General features: G+C 40.0%; 1 protein-coding gene across 8 annotated transcripts in view; it reads left to right on the top strand.

Moving 5' to 3' along the window:
- The window catches only part of ERG (ETS transcription factor ERG), a 140,877-nt gene that overhangs the window by 64,338 nt on the left and 57,988 nt on the right, over positions 1 to 18,551 (top strand). For 2 of the 8 annotated variants that reach the window (XM_015882564.3, XM_015882546.3), the window contains exon 1: positions 14,084 to 14,425. The exons of 5 other annotated variants lie outside the window; for them this stretch is intronic. In XM_015882564.3, the coding sequence (XP_015738050.1) occupies positions 14,408 to 14,425 (18 nt within the window). In that variant the 5' untranslated portion in view covers positions 14,084 to 14,407. Of the gene's footprint in view, positions 1 to 14,083; positions 14,426 to 14,660; positions 14,710 to 18,551 lie in introns of those variants that run through there. One more of the 8 variants, XM_085529478.1, reaches the window with a different exon arrangement.

The following is an 18,551-nucleotide window of genomic DNA, read 5'->3' as shown; positions in this document are numbered from 1 at the left end:
GTTTGCAGATATTTAATTAGGGGGTGCTGTTGTCTCCTTTGAGAGTGGTGAGGCTTTGTAGAGAAATGTCAGTAGATTACAACCCATATGAAGTCTAGCAAGAGCAAGTGCCAAATTCTATGCCTTGGACAGCATAACCCTGGGGATACAGATTAGATTATGAGAAGCTGAAGAGCAGCACTGCGAAACAGGTCTGGTGCATTTCATTGGTGGCAAGTTGAATATGAAAATATGAATCAACAGTGTGTCTTAGCAGCTTAAAAGGTCAACTGTGCCTTAGGCTGCAGCAGGCCCCTCTGTGCTGTGCTGTGCTGTGTGGCCTCACCTCCAGCACTGTGTACAGGTTTGGAAGCCATAATGCGGGAAAGTCATAAAGCTGTCAGAGAGCATACAAAGGAGGACTACAAAGACAGTGAAGGCTCTGAGGGCAAGGTGTGTGAGGAGAAGCTGAGGCCCCTCAGTGTGCTTAGCTCAGCAGAGGAGCTGAGGAGAGGCCTGATGGTGGCTGAGCTCCTTACAGGGAGCGGAATGGCGGCGCTGAGCTCTGCTCTGTGTGACAGCGACAGGGCCCAAGGGAATGGCATGGAGCTGTGCCAGGGGAGGGGCAGCTGGGGGTCAGGGAAAGGGGCTGCACCACAGGGCGGTGGGCATGGAACAGGATGCACAGGGCTGTGGGCACGGCCCCCTGTGCTGGAGTACAAGGAAAGTTTGTATACCCCTCTCAGACATAGGATTTGTTGTTGGGTGATCCTCTGTAGAGACAGAAGTTGGACTTGATCCCCGTGGGCACATTTCTACTCAGGATATTCAATGATTTTGTCTCATTTCACAGTATCACAGTATCACAGTCTCATGCGGCTTGGAAGGGACCATAGAGATCATCGAGTCCAACCCCCAGGATTCGAGCCTCTGTGTAGCAGAGCGGCACTTCTACCACTTGCGCCACAGGGGGGATTCGAACCCCGGCCTCCGGTGTTGCAAAGCGGCCGGAGGCACACATGGTATATGATAATGCAGGGGATTTATTCTAACCTCTTGTTGTTTGGGCTTGGAAATAGAAAGGCAAATTAACTTAAAACAAAAACAAAAAAACACACACACAAAAATAAAATCTCAGAATCACAGAATTGCAGGGCCTTAGAGGTCTTAGAGCCCAGCCACTTGCTAAGGCAGGTTCCCTATAACAGGTTGCACAGGAAAGTGTCCAGACAGTTCATGAATATATACAAAGGAGACTACATCTCTCTCTGGGCAGCCTGTTCGAGAGTTCTGTCACTCTCACTGTAAAGAAGCTTTTCCTCATATTTGTACTGAAATTCTTGCGTGCCAGTTTTTTGTAATTGCTCTTTGTCCTTTCACTATGTGCCACTGAAAAGAGTCTGGCTTCATCCAATTGCTTCCCACATTTCAGATATTTATAAGTGTTGATCAGATTCCCTCTCAGCCTTTTGTTGTACAGGAAGTGCTCCCAACCTCTCAGCCCCTCATCATCTTTGTTGCCCTCCACTATACTCCTTCTAGGAGATTCCCTGTCTGGGGAGGCCAGAAATGGACATAGAATTTCACGTGGCCTCGCCAAGATGGAGTAGAGGAAAAGAATCACCACCCTTGGCCTGCTGGCCATGATCTTCTGAATGTACCCCAGAACTGCATTGGTCTTCTTGGCCACAAGGGTGCATTGCTGGCTCACGGCCAATCTGTTGCCCACCAAGTCACCAAGGTTCTTCCTCAAAGAGCTCCTCTACAGTAGTTGAGCCCCTAACCTTCACTGGTGCACATGGTGTAAGGATCCCCAAGTGCAGGACCTTACACTTCATCTTGTTGAATTTCACCAAATTCCTCTCTACACAACTCTCCAGCCTGTCTAGGTCTTGCTGAATGTGAACACAGCCTTCTGGCATGCCAGCCACTCATCTCAGCTTCATATAATGAGCATACTTGCTGAGGGCGGACTCAATCCCATCATCCAGGTCACTAATGAAAATGTTGATCAAGACTGAAGCTACCACTGACCAAGCTGGTTACAGGGATCTATGCCACTGATCACAACCTTCTGAGGTCTGCCAATCAGCCAGTTCTGAATCCATCTCACTGTCCACTCATCTATCTCACACTTTCTAATCTTCCTTACAAGGATGCTATTGGAGTCTGTGAAATGCCTTGCAGAAATCAATGTAGACAATATCCATTTCTGTCCTTGCATCTATCTGGCCAGTGATGACATCATCTAAGGCTACTGGGTTGGACAAATATGATTTCTCCTCTATTAATCCATGTTGACTATTATATAAGTTTCTTCTCTTTCAACTGCTTGGAGATGGCATCCAGACAAGTTGCTCCATCACTTTTACAGGCATGGAGGTGAGGCAGACTCCTCCCATAGTTCATCGTTCTTGCTCTTGAAATCTGGTGTGATATTGGCTAATCCTTTGAACAAAACTCACAAGTAGCAGATGGATTCTTTGTTAAGCACTGGACCCACTAAAACAATCATCCTAGTTGAAGAGTCAATAGTTTTGACTACTTTTGCATGGTCTTTAAAATTAACAACTTGAATTATCATGTATGAATCTGGCTTTTCATAATACATAGAGATATGTTTGGTACAGAAATCCTGAAAAGCTAAATCACTTGTTTTCTACCTTAGTAGAACTAACGTGTGCTATTTTATTTGTTAACCTCTTCAATTTAATTTCTTAGGACAATTTCTAGAATGGCATCTTAGTAAAAACAGACTTTCTGTAACTCATGCATTTTTCATTTTTCTAATAGAAGTACAAGCCAGAAAAATATTCCACTTCTTGGCAATTGATTAGAACCATTTACTACAGTTTTTGACACTGCAATTATATGGTTCTGTGTCAAATAACACATTCCAAATTCTTTCCTCATGGAGAGAACTGTGGTGCTAGCAATATCTGGATGGACTTGCTTGGATCTTACTTCTGATATTGGCAGATAAACAGCTCTAGTTCTACTCATGCTTGGCTTGAAGAAAGCCTACATAAATATAACTTCCAGAGAAATTAATTCTTTTATAACGTTATTCATCTGTGTTATTTATTCTCCAATGGCAAACAAAACTTCCTCAACTCCCAGATCTGGAGCCACCGTTGTCCAGGTATGCTCCTTGGAGGAGCATACAGTTGAAGGTCCTGATCCAGAAAAACATCTGAGCGAATATTGTATCATAGTTCAGTTGCTTATTATTTCTTCTGTCCCAGTTTGTCTAATACACAAATAGCAAATGAGGGATCAAAAAACTTAATGATTAAGCTTATGTCTGGCAAGTGACAGCTCCTACTGGTGGAGGATAGAGGTGAACTGAAGTGCTATGTCTGGGCATATGCTGGGCTACTAACTGAATGGGAGAATTTTACCCTCCTTGAGAATCTTTGAAAATACTACTTTTTCATGACAAGTGCAATGCAACCACTTAAAATATGTGAGAGTGTCCAATGTCGTCATAGTCTTCTGTCCTTTTTGTTCCAGCCAAACCTATTCACCAAGTGTGACCTCAACTAGTAAATGGCTTCAGCTGTCCCAAAACCACATTCTTTGGCATGTGGTTTGCCAAAAATACAGTTTCCCCAAACTGTAATGGAAATGTCCCATATGATAAGTCTTTGCAAGACTGGAACTGCAGCTTGGACTTGTAGGGGAACAAATACTGTGTCTGAGTGCTACGGTATTAAACTACATGGTTGTGTTGGTTATCTTAAATACCTGTGGTTAATTGGTGAAGTAAGTTGATATGCTGCTTAATTCCTTATGAAGTAGTGGCACTAAAAGTAGTGTCAGCAGCTCAGTATGGAAACATCAATTTATCTGACTAGGACTGTTTTAAAAATGGCTTTTAATTATTATTATCATTTAATTTTTTTTTCATTGTAGAAAAGCCTCATTAATAGAGAAACAAATAATTGAGGCTAATTACTAGAAAACTGTAATATTAACAAAGAAAACACTTTTTTTTTCTTTCTTTTTTTTTTTTTTGGTATTTTGTAGTCTAAGGATAAATTGTTACTTTCTTCCATTTTCCATTTTCCTTTTTCTTTTTTCTTAATGCCAGATTATTAAGAAAGTGTCACTGTCTTGAATAACATTTCTTCTCCCCTAATAGCACATTTTGCCATTTAGAAGCCAAGCAAAATGTTCAGACTGATTCTCATTCCTAGGTTGTTAAAATAGAACTGTGTTTGGGACATGTGGGACATTAGCTACAACTTCGTAGGTGAAAAGAGGATCACCTCTCCATCAAAGCAGCCATTCATTGCAGGGATAGATTTGATTGGAGAGATAATCTGAAACAGGTTTTCCTCGAGCAGGTCCTGTTCAAATTTCATAAGGAAACAGAGTTCTCTGTCCATTCAGTAGAAGGGTAGAGAGCTCACAGACAACCAGTTTTCCACAAGGTTGTGTAGCTCAGCCGGGAGGTGAGGAAGAGAATTCTGAAGTCCTGTGCCCACCAAGGGAGAGGCAAGGGAAGCATTCTGTGCTGCAGTGGGTGCCTTTTGTATTGCATCTTACTGCAGCTCCTGGGCACACAGCCACCTTACATGGACCCAGACTGACTGTGGCACTCTCACTCTAGCACAGCAACCATGGCAAAATGGAGGGCACAGAGTCCTTCACAGCTGGGAGGAAGTACAAGGATGCAAAGAAAACCAAGCCACCTTAATGTCACAATACCTTTTTGAGAAATGTGATATAATATTTTATATGGCCTTAGTTTAACAAGGAACTAATTCTGTAGACCAGTCATGGTATGCTGTGGGAAATACTGGCTAGGTATTTCTAGGTTAAATGCTTATCTTTCAGTTGGTAAAGTCTTCTGATAGGATGGAGATAAGGAAGCAGACTACCCACGTAGTTGAGTGCCATGAACTGGAAACATTTGGCATCTTCTGGGGCTAGGCACAAAGTAAAAGATCCTTTTAGAATAAGTGCCTCATTCTAGAGCACTAATGCTGCATACAAAATCTCATTTCTGTTTTACTGGATCTCAGCTAATTGGGAATGGTTTTTGGAAAAGTCACGGGCCACCAAGGTAATATAACACACATGTTTTAGCAAGTTTTTCACACATGTCTGGCAAGCCTTTCATAGCAGGAGAAATCTTTACGGATTTTTTTCTGGGCCTTAAAGCCTTAAATCATGCATCAAATCCTATCAGTTATCAATTTCTCCCCCCTTTCCCCTTCTGCTCAGTTTCATTTATTGGACAGTAATTTTTATGTCTTGTAACATGCCCTTTGAAACTCAAAATTTCCAGTTTGCAAGGAAACTGTGATAATGTATAATTCTGTTTAATTCTCAGTGGACTGAAACATTTGTGCTACTGAGGGAGAAGGAGTTTTTCCATTCGTGTCAGTGAAAGCAAGACATCGCCTTTGTTTTTCTTAAAACACTTGATAACCAACAAAGTGCTTTAGACACAAGGAGTAAGATGTGATGATAGAAAATCCCAGGTCTGTAAAAACTCAAAAAACTTATTTTTTCTCTTTTTCTTGCCAGTGTATTTAGTCCTCAAGTGAAAATACGTTATTTAATCATTGCCAAGTTCTTTGATTTCACTGTAGTACTTTCAAGATAATAATCTCATTTTCTTGTAGGTATTTGCAAATGTCTTGTTTTCTAAATGAACTGAGTTTTAGAAATGCGGTTACATAGGATTCAGATCAGGCAGGACTTTGTCAGTGTGATATTTTTTGGTTATTTGTCATCAAGCTTTACGCTGGTACTGTGTAAAAGAGGCAGATTTCATTCTGATAGTAAAAAGTAAGATAGAGTTGCCAACAGGCCATTCTAGAGTCATCAAGTTTGAAGACAAAGGTATTTTGCATGACCCAGACAACTCTGCAGAATCACCACTGCCGATATGGGGTAAAGCCCCAACACATTGGATCTAATAGAAGAGAGGAATGAGAGCTTTCTGTGCTAGATAAATAAAATGAACTGTTTGTAGCACACAGTCATGCCATGATCTGAGGCCTGTCTTCTGCACCTCAAGAAAAATCATGAAAATCTACTTTCCACAGGTTTTTTTGATTGTTATTTCTTCTCAATGTATTTGTTCTGTTCTTCAAAAAGGTGGTAAATATTTTTAGCATAACTGTACAGTTGAGATTCAAAATAAGCCAGTGTTAGTTAACATATATATATATATATATATATATATATATATATATATTTATTTTTTTTTTTTCTCATCAGGCATATGGTATTACTGGGACACAGAGAGAAGAAGAAATATCAGACAGTTCTAGAAATATGTGTGTTTTATCCTTTCTGTACCACACATCCTAGCCTTGGGGTATTCCTAAAAGACATACTATCACATTTCCTGAGTACTGAATTTTTTCATTTTTTGTATTTTATTTTCTAAATCTCAGTGCAGAATAATTATTATTGTGCAGTGATGCTCCCAATATTAAAATAGCTAGTTAAAAGTGCCTGTTTGTTCTAGACAACATGTGAAAGTAAAAAAGAGGGAAAAAAAAGAATTTAATAGTAAAATTGAATGCTTTTATTGTATATATATGAAGCATACAACTAGGGTTTGGAAATAGTGATAGGAATGACATCTTCTGCTGCTCAAATTTCTCCTTCATGTTTCTGACAAAATAGGAAGAGTCCCGGAGAAATGTATCTACTGCACTGCTTCATCAACTCCAGCCCCACTACTCTTCTACCAGTGACACCAGGCTAAGGGTCCCTGCTTCATTCGGGGCTGTTATTTCCATCTCAGTGCTCGATATCATGAGCTTCCTGATATGGATTAAAACACTACATAGATCACAGGGTTTTTTATACATCTATTGTTACTTTTACTTTCCTCACTGTTGAAGAATTCATGTTTTCTTGAAGGCAGTCATCTAAGTGGAAAGAGGTTGATCGATGCTGGGGAAAAACATCCATGAAGGATTTAGGTTTTTTTGCTGTTGTTCAAATCCTAAACTAGTCCTGAGTTCATGATTGGCATAAAGATGCATATAAATCCTGAGGTTTCTATTTATGTCTGGATGTCTGTTGGGAATGGAGAATACTCCTGCATGTGTATATGTATCTCAAGGTGGTCAAAGGGTGGCAGTTTTCAGTTATTAAGAATGATCTGGATTAGCCTCAGTCTTTTTGGGTCACTAAGTTTCAAACACAGAGATTTCACATCTGTTTCTTGTTCACAGCTACTAACAAAGAAGTACAATACCGAAAGAGTCCCAGTTTTAGAAGCATGTCTGGTCCTTAAAGGAACTCAACTGGTAACTTAGAGGGAGAGAGAGAAAAAAAAGCACAGTTATACCTCCTATTCAAATTTGCAGATTAGGCAAAAACCCAGAGGTGGAAGGTCAAATAAAAGAGTTGAAAGCATTTTCTATAGACTTCCTGGTTGTGGAGTGAAAAAAAAGAGCACACAGTCCTCCAAAGCATTCTATAAACACCAGAACGGTGTGAGAGACACGTTAATAGGTTCCATTCTTGATGAAAATCTCAGAACAGCTTCACTAATATGGTGTAGAAATCCAATATGCCAGACGTATTTGCTAGGTGCAGTGCCCTTCCATCTGGGAATAGTAAGACTTTGAAGGACAGTATTCTGCAATAACCAGCTCAAACTACCATGCATTTTAGTCAAAATTATGTAGAACACTTGGAAAAAAAAAAAAAAAAAGAAAGAAAGAAAAAAAAAAAGAAAGAAAGAAAAAAGATGAAAAATGGTGGCCTTTGCCCTCAAGGTTATTTCTTTTTTTCCTTGCAGAGAACTTGCTTTTTTGAAGTGCTTTCTTTGTCCTGTGTTTCCAGTGTCATTTAATCAGCTTTGAATTAGATGACAGAAAACAAGCAGTTTTCATATTGGTGGCAGCTTTCAGTCAAATGTTTCAGCAGGCTTTAATCATTAATCCATTGCTCCTCTGCAATGTGGCAGTATTATTATCAACATTTTAGAGAAGGGAAAATTTGGGAAGAATCAAAGGACAGTTACGATGAGAGTCATCTTATGTAAGCACAGTTACCCAAAAGTTAATGTCTCAGGTAATCATGCAGGTTCCCATTGTAGACAATAAGGAGTGAGAGTGTGATAGATCTCATCTTTTAAGTTGCTATTCTAGGGGAAACTGAAAGATGTGATGAAGAAAATTGTATTGAAGGCTGCAGAAGATGTTGCGGACAACTGATCTGGGCACCTACATTTAAGATGGGTGAAGGTTAAGGAAATGAATCCTAGCAGCAGTCAGCAATTCGATTCCTTGTCTGCAAATTAGTATGTCAGCACTTCCCAGCCTGGCTAGGTTCCTGTGAAATACATATGTTGGATATTACAGGCAACTCCAGTGTCAGGATACTAGTGACCATGCCAGTGTAGAGGAGTGAAGGCTCTGGGGAAACCTCATTACAGCCTCCCAGTATTAAAGGGAGATTATAAACATGAGGGAAATCAACATTTTACAATAGTAAAATAAATAGTGGTAAATAGTGATAGGACAACAGTGAGTGGTTTTAAACTAAAGGAAGGGAGGCTTAGATTAGATGTTAGGGGCAAGTTTTTCACTGAGAGGGCAGGGAGGTGCTGGCACAGCTGCCCAGAGAAGCTGTGGTACCTCATCCATGAAGGCGCTCAAGGCCAGGTTGGATGGGGCCCTGTGCAGCCTGAGCTGATGGGGGCAGCCCTGCCCATGGCAGGGGTTGGAGTGTTTGGGCTTTGAGGTCTCTTCCAACCCAAACCAGTCTATGATTTTATAAAATGTGATTCACACAAACAAAGCTCCTATTTCATTCATCTCCCACTCCTGTGGTACTTTTCATGTACAGAGTAGAGCTGGTCTCCAAAGGATAATCAAAAGGGATAAGGTGATCAAAGGGTGACATGGTTATAAAAATAATATTTTGTGTGGTGCAAAATTAAATAGTTTGGTCCAGAGATACAGACTCAGAGGTGGACTTTGACTTTCAATCTGAAAACCTCCAACATTTTGTTTCTGTAGAAATGAGTTCACTGGAATACAATCTATTTTTTGTTGCTATTGTTCCATGATATGAGAAGGATGGGAGGAGGGAAGGGGGAGGGGGGGTGAGAAAGAAAAAAAGTAAAAAAATCACTCCGAAAGACCAAACCTCTCCAAGCCAGGATCTCTCCCAGCTTTTCACCTCAGCCAGCAGACAAAGGCAGTTCATTGCTCTGAGGGCGGTGGAATAAGGGACACAGCAGCAAGGGTAAGGGAAGATGTGAAAGGACAAACTGACTGAAAGCAGCTGGGTAACGTACCCGAAGAAGTCACTGCAAAGTCTGGGAGGAGCTGCGTGCGCACCGTGTCATTGAGATAAAACAAGGCAGGCGGCGCGCCCCGAGCTCTCGTTCTCGGGGCACCGAGCACCCTCTAGTGACCGCTGCGGCCTTGCTCGGTGTTGGGGAGAGGTCCCTCCTCCCCCCCATGCCAGAGCTGACCTTAAGGCAGCAGGAGGCGTGAGAGCTTGGAAGAGACGCCGAAGGAAAGGCTGCTTTTATTTATTTATTTATTTTAAATGGGGTACGTGCCGTGTTGCCCCAGTGGCCAGGCAGTGTTAATATTAATAACGCAGCTTTATGCGTGGAAAGGAGGAGACTTTCCCCTCCGTGATCAGATTTGCTGTCACATTCTTCAGTCAGCTGAAAGCTGTGAAGTAGCAATGCAACATGTGGTGAAAATTTGATAAGACCGTATTTGGTCCTCACACAACAATCAGAGCATGGCCAAGCTGAACAGAATATTTGGTTCTACATTTAAGCAGAAAACTGTTTTATAGAGAAGTAAATGTAGATGTATCTTTGTGTGCCATGAAGTAGCGTTAATTTCTCTCAGTTTCTTTATATCTACTATGAAAAAACTGCAGTGCAACGTCTTTTACTTAAATTTTTTGACTTATATCCTGGTTCAGCCAAAATGGGACCTTCTTTTTACCCTGATATTGATAAAAGGATTAGGACTCTCCTCTCCTCTCCTCTCCTCTCCTCTCCTCTCCTCTCCTCTCCTCTCCTCTCCTCTCCTCTCCTCTCCTCTCCTCTCCTCTCCTCTCCTCTCCTCTCCTCTCCTCTCCTCTCCTCTCCTCTCCTCTCCTCTCCTCTCCTCTCCTCTCCTCTCCTCTCCTCTCCTCTCCTCTCCTCTCCTCTCCTCTCCTCTCCTCTCCTCTCCTCTCATTTTTAATAGTCAGATTTGCAGGTGCTAAGTGTACCAGATGAGGTGAAAGTGTCTTCACAGCATCCAGCAGAATTTAAAGAGAGATATTTATAATGGAAATAATTCTGTAGAGCTAAAGGGACAAAAGCCATGTTACTAGCAGTACTAATAACATTATAACATAACTATCCAGGCAGACTGCTGAACAGAAAACATGAAAGTAGAAGATCTAGTGGCTTTTGTGAAGATGTTAGAGGTCTCCTCTATCCTCTTGATCAGCCAGGGCCAAGAGCCACATTCTTGGTTTACTTCACAGACAGCAAGATGGATTGCAGAGCTGTCCACAGAGGGAATGCTGTGATACATTTCCTACATCCTAACTCTAGTAGATATGATATATAAAACAAAACAAAACAAAACAAAATGAGGATAGATTGTTTCGAAAGTTAGTAAGATTGTTTCTAATAGCATGAGAATATATTTCTTCAGATATATTTTGCTTGTTTTTCATGTGAGTGCATGCATACTAGCCATAGTTCTTGTGCTTGAGCTAAATGTGGTAATAAGCACAGCAGCTTGTTCCAGGATTTTCTTTGGAAATTCATCCTTTTTAGGACCTAGTCAAATCACTTATTTTGTATAGTGAGATCAAATCTATCTTTTGTCTCCAGTGTAGAAACACTCATCTTTAAAAATGAACTCTTTAGTCCTGAAGATTGAAGGCACTTAAAGCAGTATTTAAGCCTGTCTGTATCTTTGAAAGAACTGAAGCACAGCTACAACTTTAAAGCATGTGTAAAAATCTTGTTTTGATCAAATAACATAAGCACATATGTAGTGCCAAGCAGATAAGGTAGTGTTTTGCTCTTCTGTGGTTTCTAGATGCAAGTTTGAATGTAAAAGAAAATTTCATCAGAAAGTAGCCCAAACAAATTGGGGCAAAAAGCTTGACAGCAAAGTTATGGAGGGAAGCTGTTTTATGTGGCTTATGTGGCTTTTTATATCCTTTGATACTTTTTGTATTATTGTGTTTTCATTCAGTTTGTTGACAAAGACACATTTTTTTCAAACGCACACAACATTATTTCAGACAATAGCATGTAGTTGCCTAACATAACAAAAGCTTATTTTCTTTCTATTTAGCCTTAACAAAATGCAGAAAAGAGAAAAATAGTAGAAGTGTTTGTATTGTTTTTCTTTTACAACTGGATGATGGTGATTTGATTTTCCTGTTCTTACAATACCAAGTCTTTGCCTTGCAATTGGATTGACATAAGTGTAAGCCCTTAGAAATCTGCCTGTGGGTATTAGCATGAAAGTCAAATAAACTTCATTGAATTCTTTGGCACACAATCTATGCCATTTTAAAATGGCAGAATCCTTACTGGGCTGTAGGCTCTGTAAAACTCATGTAATGATAATAATATTGCTCAGCAGAGTCAGATATTGCCTGCTGTATGCTTCCAAAAGCCCTAAAGAAATCAACAGGTTTGTCTATATGGAGACAGGATGGAGAAAAATCATTACTAAATCCTGCTTGTGAATGAATTTGTTAAATCCCACCCACTAGAGGGATGGATACTTCAAGGATATGGTTGAGAAAAATAAACAAATAACCAACCAAACAAGCAAATAAATAAATAAATTGTGGGTTTAACTAGAGTGTAAGTCACCTAACTGAAACATACAGCACTCTGAAATTTCAAGAAAAAGGCTCTAATCTTTTGGCTGCCTTACTCATTGTTTGGAGATGAAAAGGGAGGAAATCAACATCCCCATGAAATACAATTACTGTAAACTGTTTTCTTTTTTGCTGTTCATAATGAAAATAGGAAAGTTACCAGAAGTTACTGACTAAGTCAATGGGTGAAGGCATCAAGAAGACATTCAGCAGTGCAACTCTGAATTTTTATATAAATAACTCATATATAACATAAATTATTCACAGTGTTGATGACTTTAGATTGCTCCAACTGAACCAAAAGTCACCTTTGCAATGGAGGAAACCAGAGCCCATAAAGTGAATGTAAAAGTCATGGTAGACTTTGATATCTCAGGATCCTGAGTGGGGAGTAAAAGTAGGGTGTCTGCTCTCTCTACTTTCTTTGCATCTAGAGGATACTAGGTTGGATGTCAAGGGAAAATTCTTTCCCCAGAGGGCGGTGAGGTGCTGGCACAGCTGCCCAGAGAAGCTCTGGTGCCCCATCCTCAGGGGCTCAAGGCCAGGTTGGATGGGGCCTGCAGCCTGAGCTGGTATGGGGCTTCCCTGTCCACAGCAGAGATTGGGGCAGCATGGGCTTTAGCCCAAGCCATTCTGTGAGTCTCTAATTCTGTGCTGGAGGCTTCCTCAGCACGCTGGACTGGCTAAGGAGGCCCCAGGACTTCAAGCCTTGTGAGGTAGCTGGAGATGAGCTGGGATAGAGGCTCAGCTGTGTGACACACTGCTAGGGCTGAAACAAGGACTTCCTAGGAGGAGGTCTTCCAGATTCTAGTTGCTCCAGTCCTGTGTCACCCAGTAGTAGAAGCACAACAGCTAGATTCTGGTATGTGGTCCTAATAGGACCATTCCCATCAGCAAGGGTGGGTGACACCTTCTCCTCTGCCCTGCCTCATCTCAGGTGAAGCAGTGCCTGGAGGGTCAAGGGGCTAGGACCAAACTCTGGGAGTTTTTCACCTCCAACAGATGCTGCTCTAGAGGAGCATCTTCTTTGGGTCACCATAGGAGGGAAAGACTGAGCCGACGCTCATGGTCTTACCTTTGTCAGTGTGTACAGTTTGGTAAAAGTTCATTCCAAATATCAGCAATCATGGCCAGGTACTGAAAAATGCTCTTATTTCAGTTTCTTTTCCCAAGGAGAAGGAGAGGAGAGGAAGGCACTGGGAGAGGATGAGGTTTCCAGACTCTTCTAAATAATGCCATTATAGGTTGTCACTGTTTTCTACTCTTTTTTGACCACAGCAGGGTTCCTGGGCAGAGTGCATGTGCATGCTACAGTGGGAATTTTATACACCAGGCTGTGGTGCTCTGAAACAACGTGTATGTCCGATGTTCTAATGTTATTATAGCATTAAGAAATCAAAAGCTGGTTAAAGACAGGCTAAAAACTACAAGACAATTGAAGAAATACTATATTTTGACATCTTCTTTTTTTTTTTTTTTTTTTTCCAGTTTTAGAAAGTTCTCAAATTTTTGTCAGCCAAAACCCAGTGAGTTGTGCCATCACTGGGTCTTTGCCTGGTGTCTGATTCCATGAAAACACTCCTCCTTTCTTATTCCAAACCTCTTCCTTTTTGTTTTAAGAGCTCAGCCCTCCTAAGCAAGGGCCTAGGACAGGGATGTTGTGTTGTTTGCACAGCTGGGAGTTTTGGGGTGTCCAGTGTATGCCAAGTGCTACCTAAGGACAAATAATTATGAAACACAGTATAAAATGTTACTATCATTCTCAAACCAGGAAGGGAACTGACAGTGAAACCACCTCATTTTTGAGCAGGAAAAGCTATAAACTAACAAACGGAAGAGTGCGAAAAATTTAAGACTGTTTAAGGTATTCAGGCATTTGCTTTAGAAATGCATGTTTTTCTGTGACTTCCTTTCCTTGGTGAGAAAGAGGTATCAAAAAGAAATTACTGTTGCCAATCTCTTGCTTCTTCTCTAAGAACAAAGGTGCTAAACCTGATAGGCTAGAAAGCATCTGTAGCCCAAGAACCCAAGCATGAGGTTAATGGACAAATATAGATGCGGTGTAAGCTGGCTAGGCTGCATTAACATATTTGGAGAAACACCCGCTTATACCCAGTCTGGCTGTGGCCCTGAATCAGCAATTCCCCAGTGAACAGACTGCATGAAACCAATGCTGAACGTGGCCCATTTCGTCTGACATCTGCATCCTGCTTCGGAGTGACATGTCGCACTTACTGCACATCAGATCACACCTGCCCAGGCAGTCACAGGCAGTGGACTTTTTTTGTTAGGGAAAAAAAAAAAAAAAAAAAAAAAGGATTTTTAGTCACATATCATCAAGAAAAACAACATTGTTTTAGGACTCTTATCTCTTCACTCCCAAATATCCTGTTTCTTCGAGCTGCAGTGGCCAGGACCAATAGAAACCTCTTCCTGCCATTGGCTGACTTCATTTCCCAGAGTTAGCACAATCTCATCCGCTCTAAACAACCTCATCAAAACTTCTTTCTGGTCAGAGCGAAGCAATAATTATTATTAGCAATTATTAGCGATCAATAATCTTGATCACATTATGGCAAGCACTATTAAGGTAAGAAAGGGGTACCTTTTTCATTGGAATTTTTTTCAGTAGAGTTTTCTTTGGTTTCCTTTATCAACCTAGATAAGTTAGAATTGGGCAACACCCCCACTGCCACAATAGAGGACAACAAGATTTCCTTTGTACTGCCTAGTAAATTTCCTTTTTCCTACTCCAACCATCCGCAAGGCTTAAAAACTTCAAACTCGGAAAAAAAATTGGGTTTTTTAAATTCAGTGTTCAGTGCTGTGGATTGCATATGCGAAGCCCTTTTATGAGAGCTTCTGAAATTTCTTGTAGGTACCATTCTGACAACTTGGATGTGTTTGCAGACTGACAGAAGGGGAGAGGGTGTGTGCTGAAAGGGAAAAAAGGGTTCCTAAGAGAGCTAGACTTTTGGATACTTTTAAATGTTTCTCTTGTTGATGGGGACACAAATACTAGCAAACGGGAACCAGAGGCACCAGCTCTTCTTTCCATGTCTTGCAGATGTGCTTTTCTAGAAACTCTAGCCTGGTACTCTTTGTAAGGTTATTTTAATGGTAATGGCAAGATCTCGTGGGTGTGTTCTTTTTCTTTTAAATTTTCGGATAATAAAATTATTGTGCTGACATAAATTTCTCTCGGTGCATGTTTTATGTGTTTATTTTTGCTTGTTTGTTTTATTTTGATTTTTGAGGATGGCTTTGCTGATTTTTTCAGGTTTAGAAAGTGGATTCAATGTATCCGTCTGTCTATCGAGTTTTCGCTTCTCTATGTCGCAACAGATGTCAGTTATATCTATTACATCTAATAACTGTGATTAATTGCTAAATTGTAACTGTAACTAAATGTTTTGTGATTGTGAAAGTAATTTTGTGCAAAGAGCAATAGAGCTTGTGAGGTGCAGTGAGGGCTCAGCAGTGTTGCATTATCAAATTCGGGAACAAGGTATTTGTTTTTTTCATGGTATTGTCTATTTTTGTACTTTTCTAATAATGCCAGAGATTCTGTGAGAGATGCAAAGTAGTGATGGTGCTGGTCACTAGCTAAGTAGAGCTGCAGTTAGATTTCTCAGTAATTTCTGCATAGCTGTTAGTATTTAAAGATCATCAAATTGTTTTTTGTTATAGTTTTCAACATTTGAAAGTCTTACCTGATGACAGTGTGTTTAAGAAGTGCAATGAGCCGTCTCTTTTTCTAGTTACTGATGCTTTGGAGAGGCTATCTGTAGAGATAAAGTTCTGAATCCTCTTCGCATTGCTGGCTAGTATCTGTTACATGCAATGTAGCTTCTGTACCGGCTGGATTCCCTTTGGTTTTGCTGCACTTTTCAAAGTACATTTTCAGAGATGAGGAGATCAGGCTCTCTTGAGGCTCAGGAGGCAAGTTTTGCATTACTGAGAGAAAGGGGTATGTGCTTAGATAGTAATGTGGTTTTTTGTGTTTATTGAACAGAGTACTCTCTCAATGCTGATGGGAAATTTTTCTTCAAAACTGATGGTACATGAGATTAGATGTTATATATGCTTTGACAAGCTTTTGTTATTTATTTTTGGTCACTTTTTTCTATGATTACATTATAATAGGGTAAGTGGTCATGAAGAGTATCTCATCCTTACTATTTCACCTTCACCTAGTACTTAGAGTGATGAGAAGATGTCATGTGCAGCTGGGTTTCGTGCAGCCTGTTTGTTAGTGCAATGCAGGCAGCAAAGCCTCCTGAGTAGGAAAATGCATCTTTTACATCCCAGAACGCTTTTGCTTGTAGCACCAAAGAGGTAGGGAGGGACGTATATTCTGAAGCAAGGATTTCATTTATGATTGTAAAATGTAAAATTATTGGAGAGAAATGACAGGTGCTTTGTACTCTAGGTGCAGGAAATGTACTCTGACATGAGGCTAAGCCAGTCCAAAGAGATTCAGTTCCTCTTCTATGCTGAGTACATAAAGAAATCATTAAACTGAAAAGTTTCTGATAAAAAGAAATTCCATTCAAAGGTTGAAAGGTTTCCTGTGCTGTGTATTTTGTAATGTGATTCCAGTGATTTTATTTTATTTTATTTTTTTTTTTTGCCATTTCAAAATAATGGCCCTTGCTGCCTGCCATGTCAGCAGCACCAAGCTGTAACCATGGGAGGTAGAAAGCCTTCTGTGGGAGCTCTGTGAGGAAGCTTTCTTGCCTCTTTAGGGAAGCTGTGGAATCATTCAGTGTGAAAAGAAAACCAGGCTGTGGTTGTTAATAATCAGGTAGAAATTGCTCTTGACATACACACGTGCAAAGATTACCTGCCAGCAGAACAGTTTGATTCATCCTTCTGTCAAAAACCTGAAGCTAGACCTGCAGGACTCATGTGAAATGGGACTGGTTTAATACAGGCCAGCCAGGGAAGCCAAACATTTGCATAATTTGGGGGCTAACACCATGACTTTCCCAGGAGATGCACCTCTCCTCATCCCTGGCCTCTTCTGCTTGTTTCTCCTGGAGGCTGAGATTTCTAATACATTCACTTCTGCCTATCTGTTGCATTAAGTTTAATCACTGTGATGTTTTTTCTTAAGCATTCAAAGGCTAAAATGGTTTTTCAAGTGGGGGAGGTGTCCCAGCAGTGAGGATTTCAGTGCCGATATGACATGTACTCTTCTGGCACCTGGTAGATACGTGCAGAAGCACATTTATGCGTAGCCCTGAAGCTGAAGGCTGTTGAATCAACACAACACTGCTAATTATAAGCATCCCACTTGTTATAGTAAATACCATGTTAGAAAATATCAAGGACTTCTGAATAAGGCATGACTTTTTTTTTTTTTTTTTTTTTTTTCCCCCCCTCTGGAATCAAGCAGAGGTAAAAATACCTACCCTGAAGGTCATTTTGTGTTGTTTTTGTTTTGTTTTGTTTTGTCTTTCCTATAATTTTTACCATTATCTCATGGTGAAGGAAACAACATGATGTAGAAAAATACAACTGGAGTCTTAATTCCATGCCTTGTACCAGACCGTGTTGAATTTCTTTATCTTTCTTACCAGTGTATTTGCACTAATTCTTATAAAATCTGTTCAGTAAATTATCATGACTGTACAGTGACTTATTGATTACACTTGTGGATATCTCTTTTACTCTAATTTAATTCTAAATATGTGCATGTCCCCTTTCCATTAGGGATTTCTAATGTAGTGCTTGTACGGAAGCTATGATTTCTGGGAGAAAAAAAGATCTGTATATTTGATAAAGGGCAGGAGAATCACTGTGACTTCAAAGACATGAAAATATTTAGACGTACTTTGTATAGTTTGTATTGTTGTACAGATGTATGAAGGATTAAAGCAGTATATACATATATACATGACAATATATTTTGTGAGAAATATTACAAAAAAATTTAAGTTAGTCTGTGCTTCTCTCTATAGTGTTTTTCTCTCATTTTCTTATAGAAAATTTTAGTACTCTCTCATGTATTTCTGAGGAAAACTAAAGTCAGTTAAAAAAATCTGTTCTTGGCATATGGAAGTCTTTGTTTAGAGAGCTGTGACTGCACTGAGGCCAATAGAACTAATACAACAATTACTTCTGCCCCTTGCATAAAATTAATTCATTCATTAATTGAAGATGATTGTTCTTTTTTTTTTGGTTGTTGTTGTTGTTGTTTTTCTTCATTATTCAGTTAGCAAATGGTTCACTTCAAACCTGAAAATTGGTTTTGATGCTTTAGCACAACCTTCTCAAAGCCAAGCACATACCTGAGATCTGATGAATCATAAATAAGGGCAGAAAGAGTGCCTTAAATTATTTAGACTAATTTTCCTTCATTCAAAATGTTTCCACTAATTTCAAGATGTTCACAGAATCAGAGAACCATTAGGTGCAGAAAAGGCCACCAAGATCATCTAGTCCAACTGTCTGTATTTCGTTTCAATAAAGGCAGTAGAATCCTACCTATATTAATTTCCAAGTAAAACTGTATTTCTGACTCAAGTATAGAATTTCAAGTAAGAAATAGTCATGAAAGAACAAAAGGAGATATTTTGAGGACTTTCATTCTATTTTATTTTGCTCTTAATCATCAGTCATTTAACTCAAGCAGATTTGTGGCTGCATATGCCAAAACTAACTCCAATATAAGGGTCTTGCTTTCCAGAAGTAAGTCCCCAAGCAAGAAA

Source organism: Coturnix japonica, chromosome 1 (assembly GCF_054131305.1).
Source record: "Coturnix japonica strain WE chromosome 1, WE-NBRP24, whole genome shotgun sequence".
Lineage (NCBI taxonomy): Eukaryota > Metazoa > Chordata > Aves > Galliformes > Phasianidae > Coturnix > Coturnix japonica.
The sequence above is the reverse complement of the archived record's forward strand: the minus strand, read 5'-3'. Positions and strand labels throughout refer to the sequence as shown.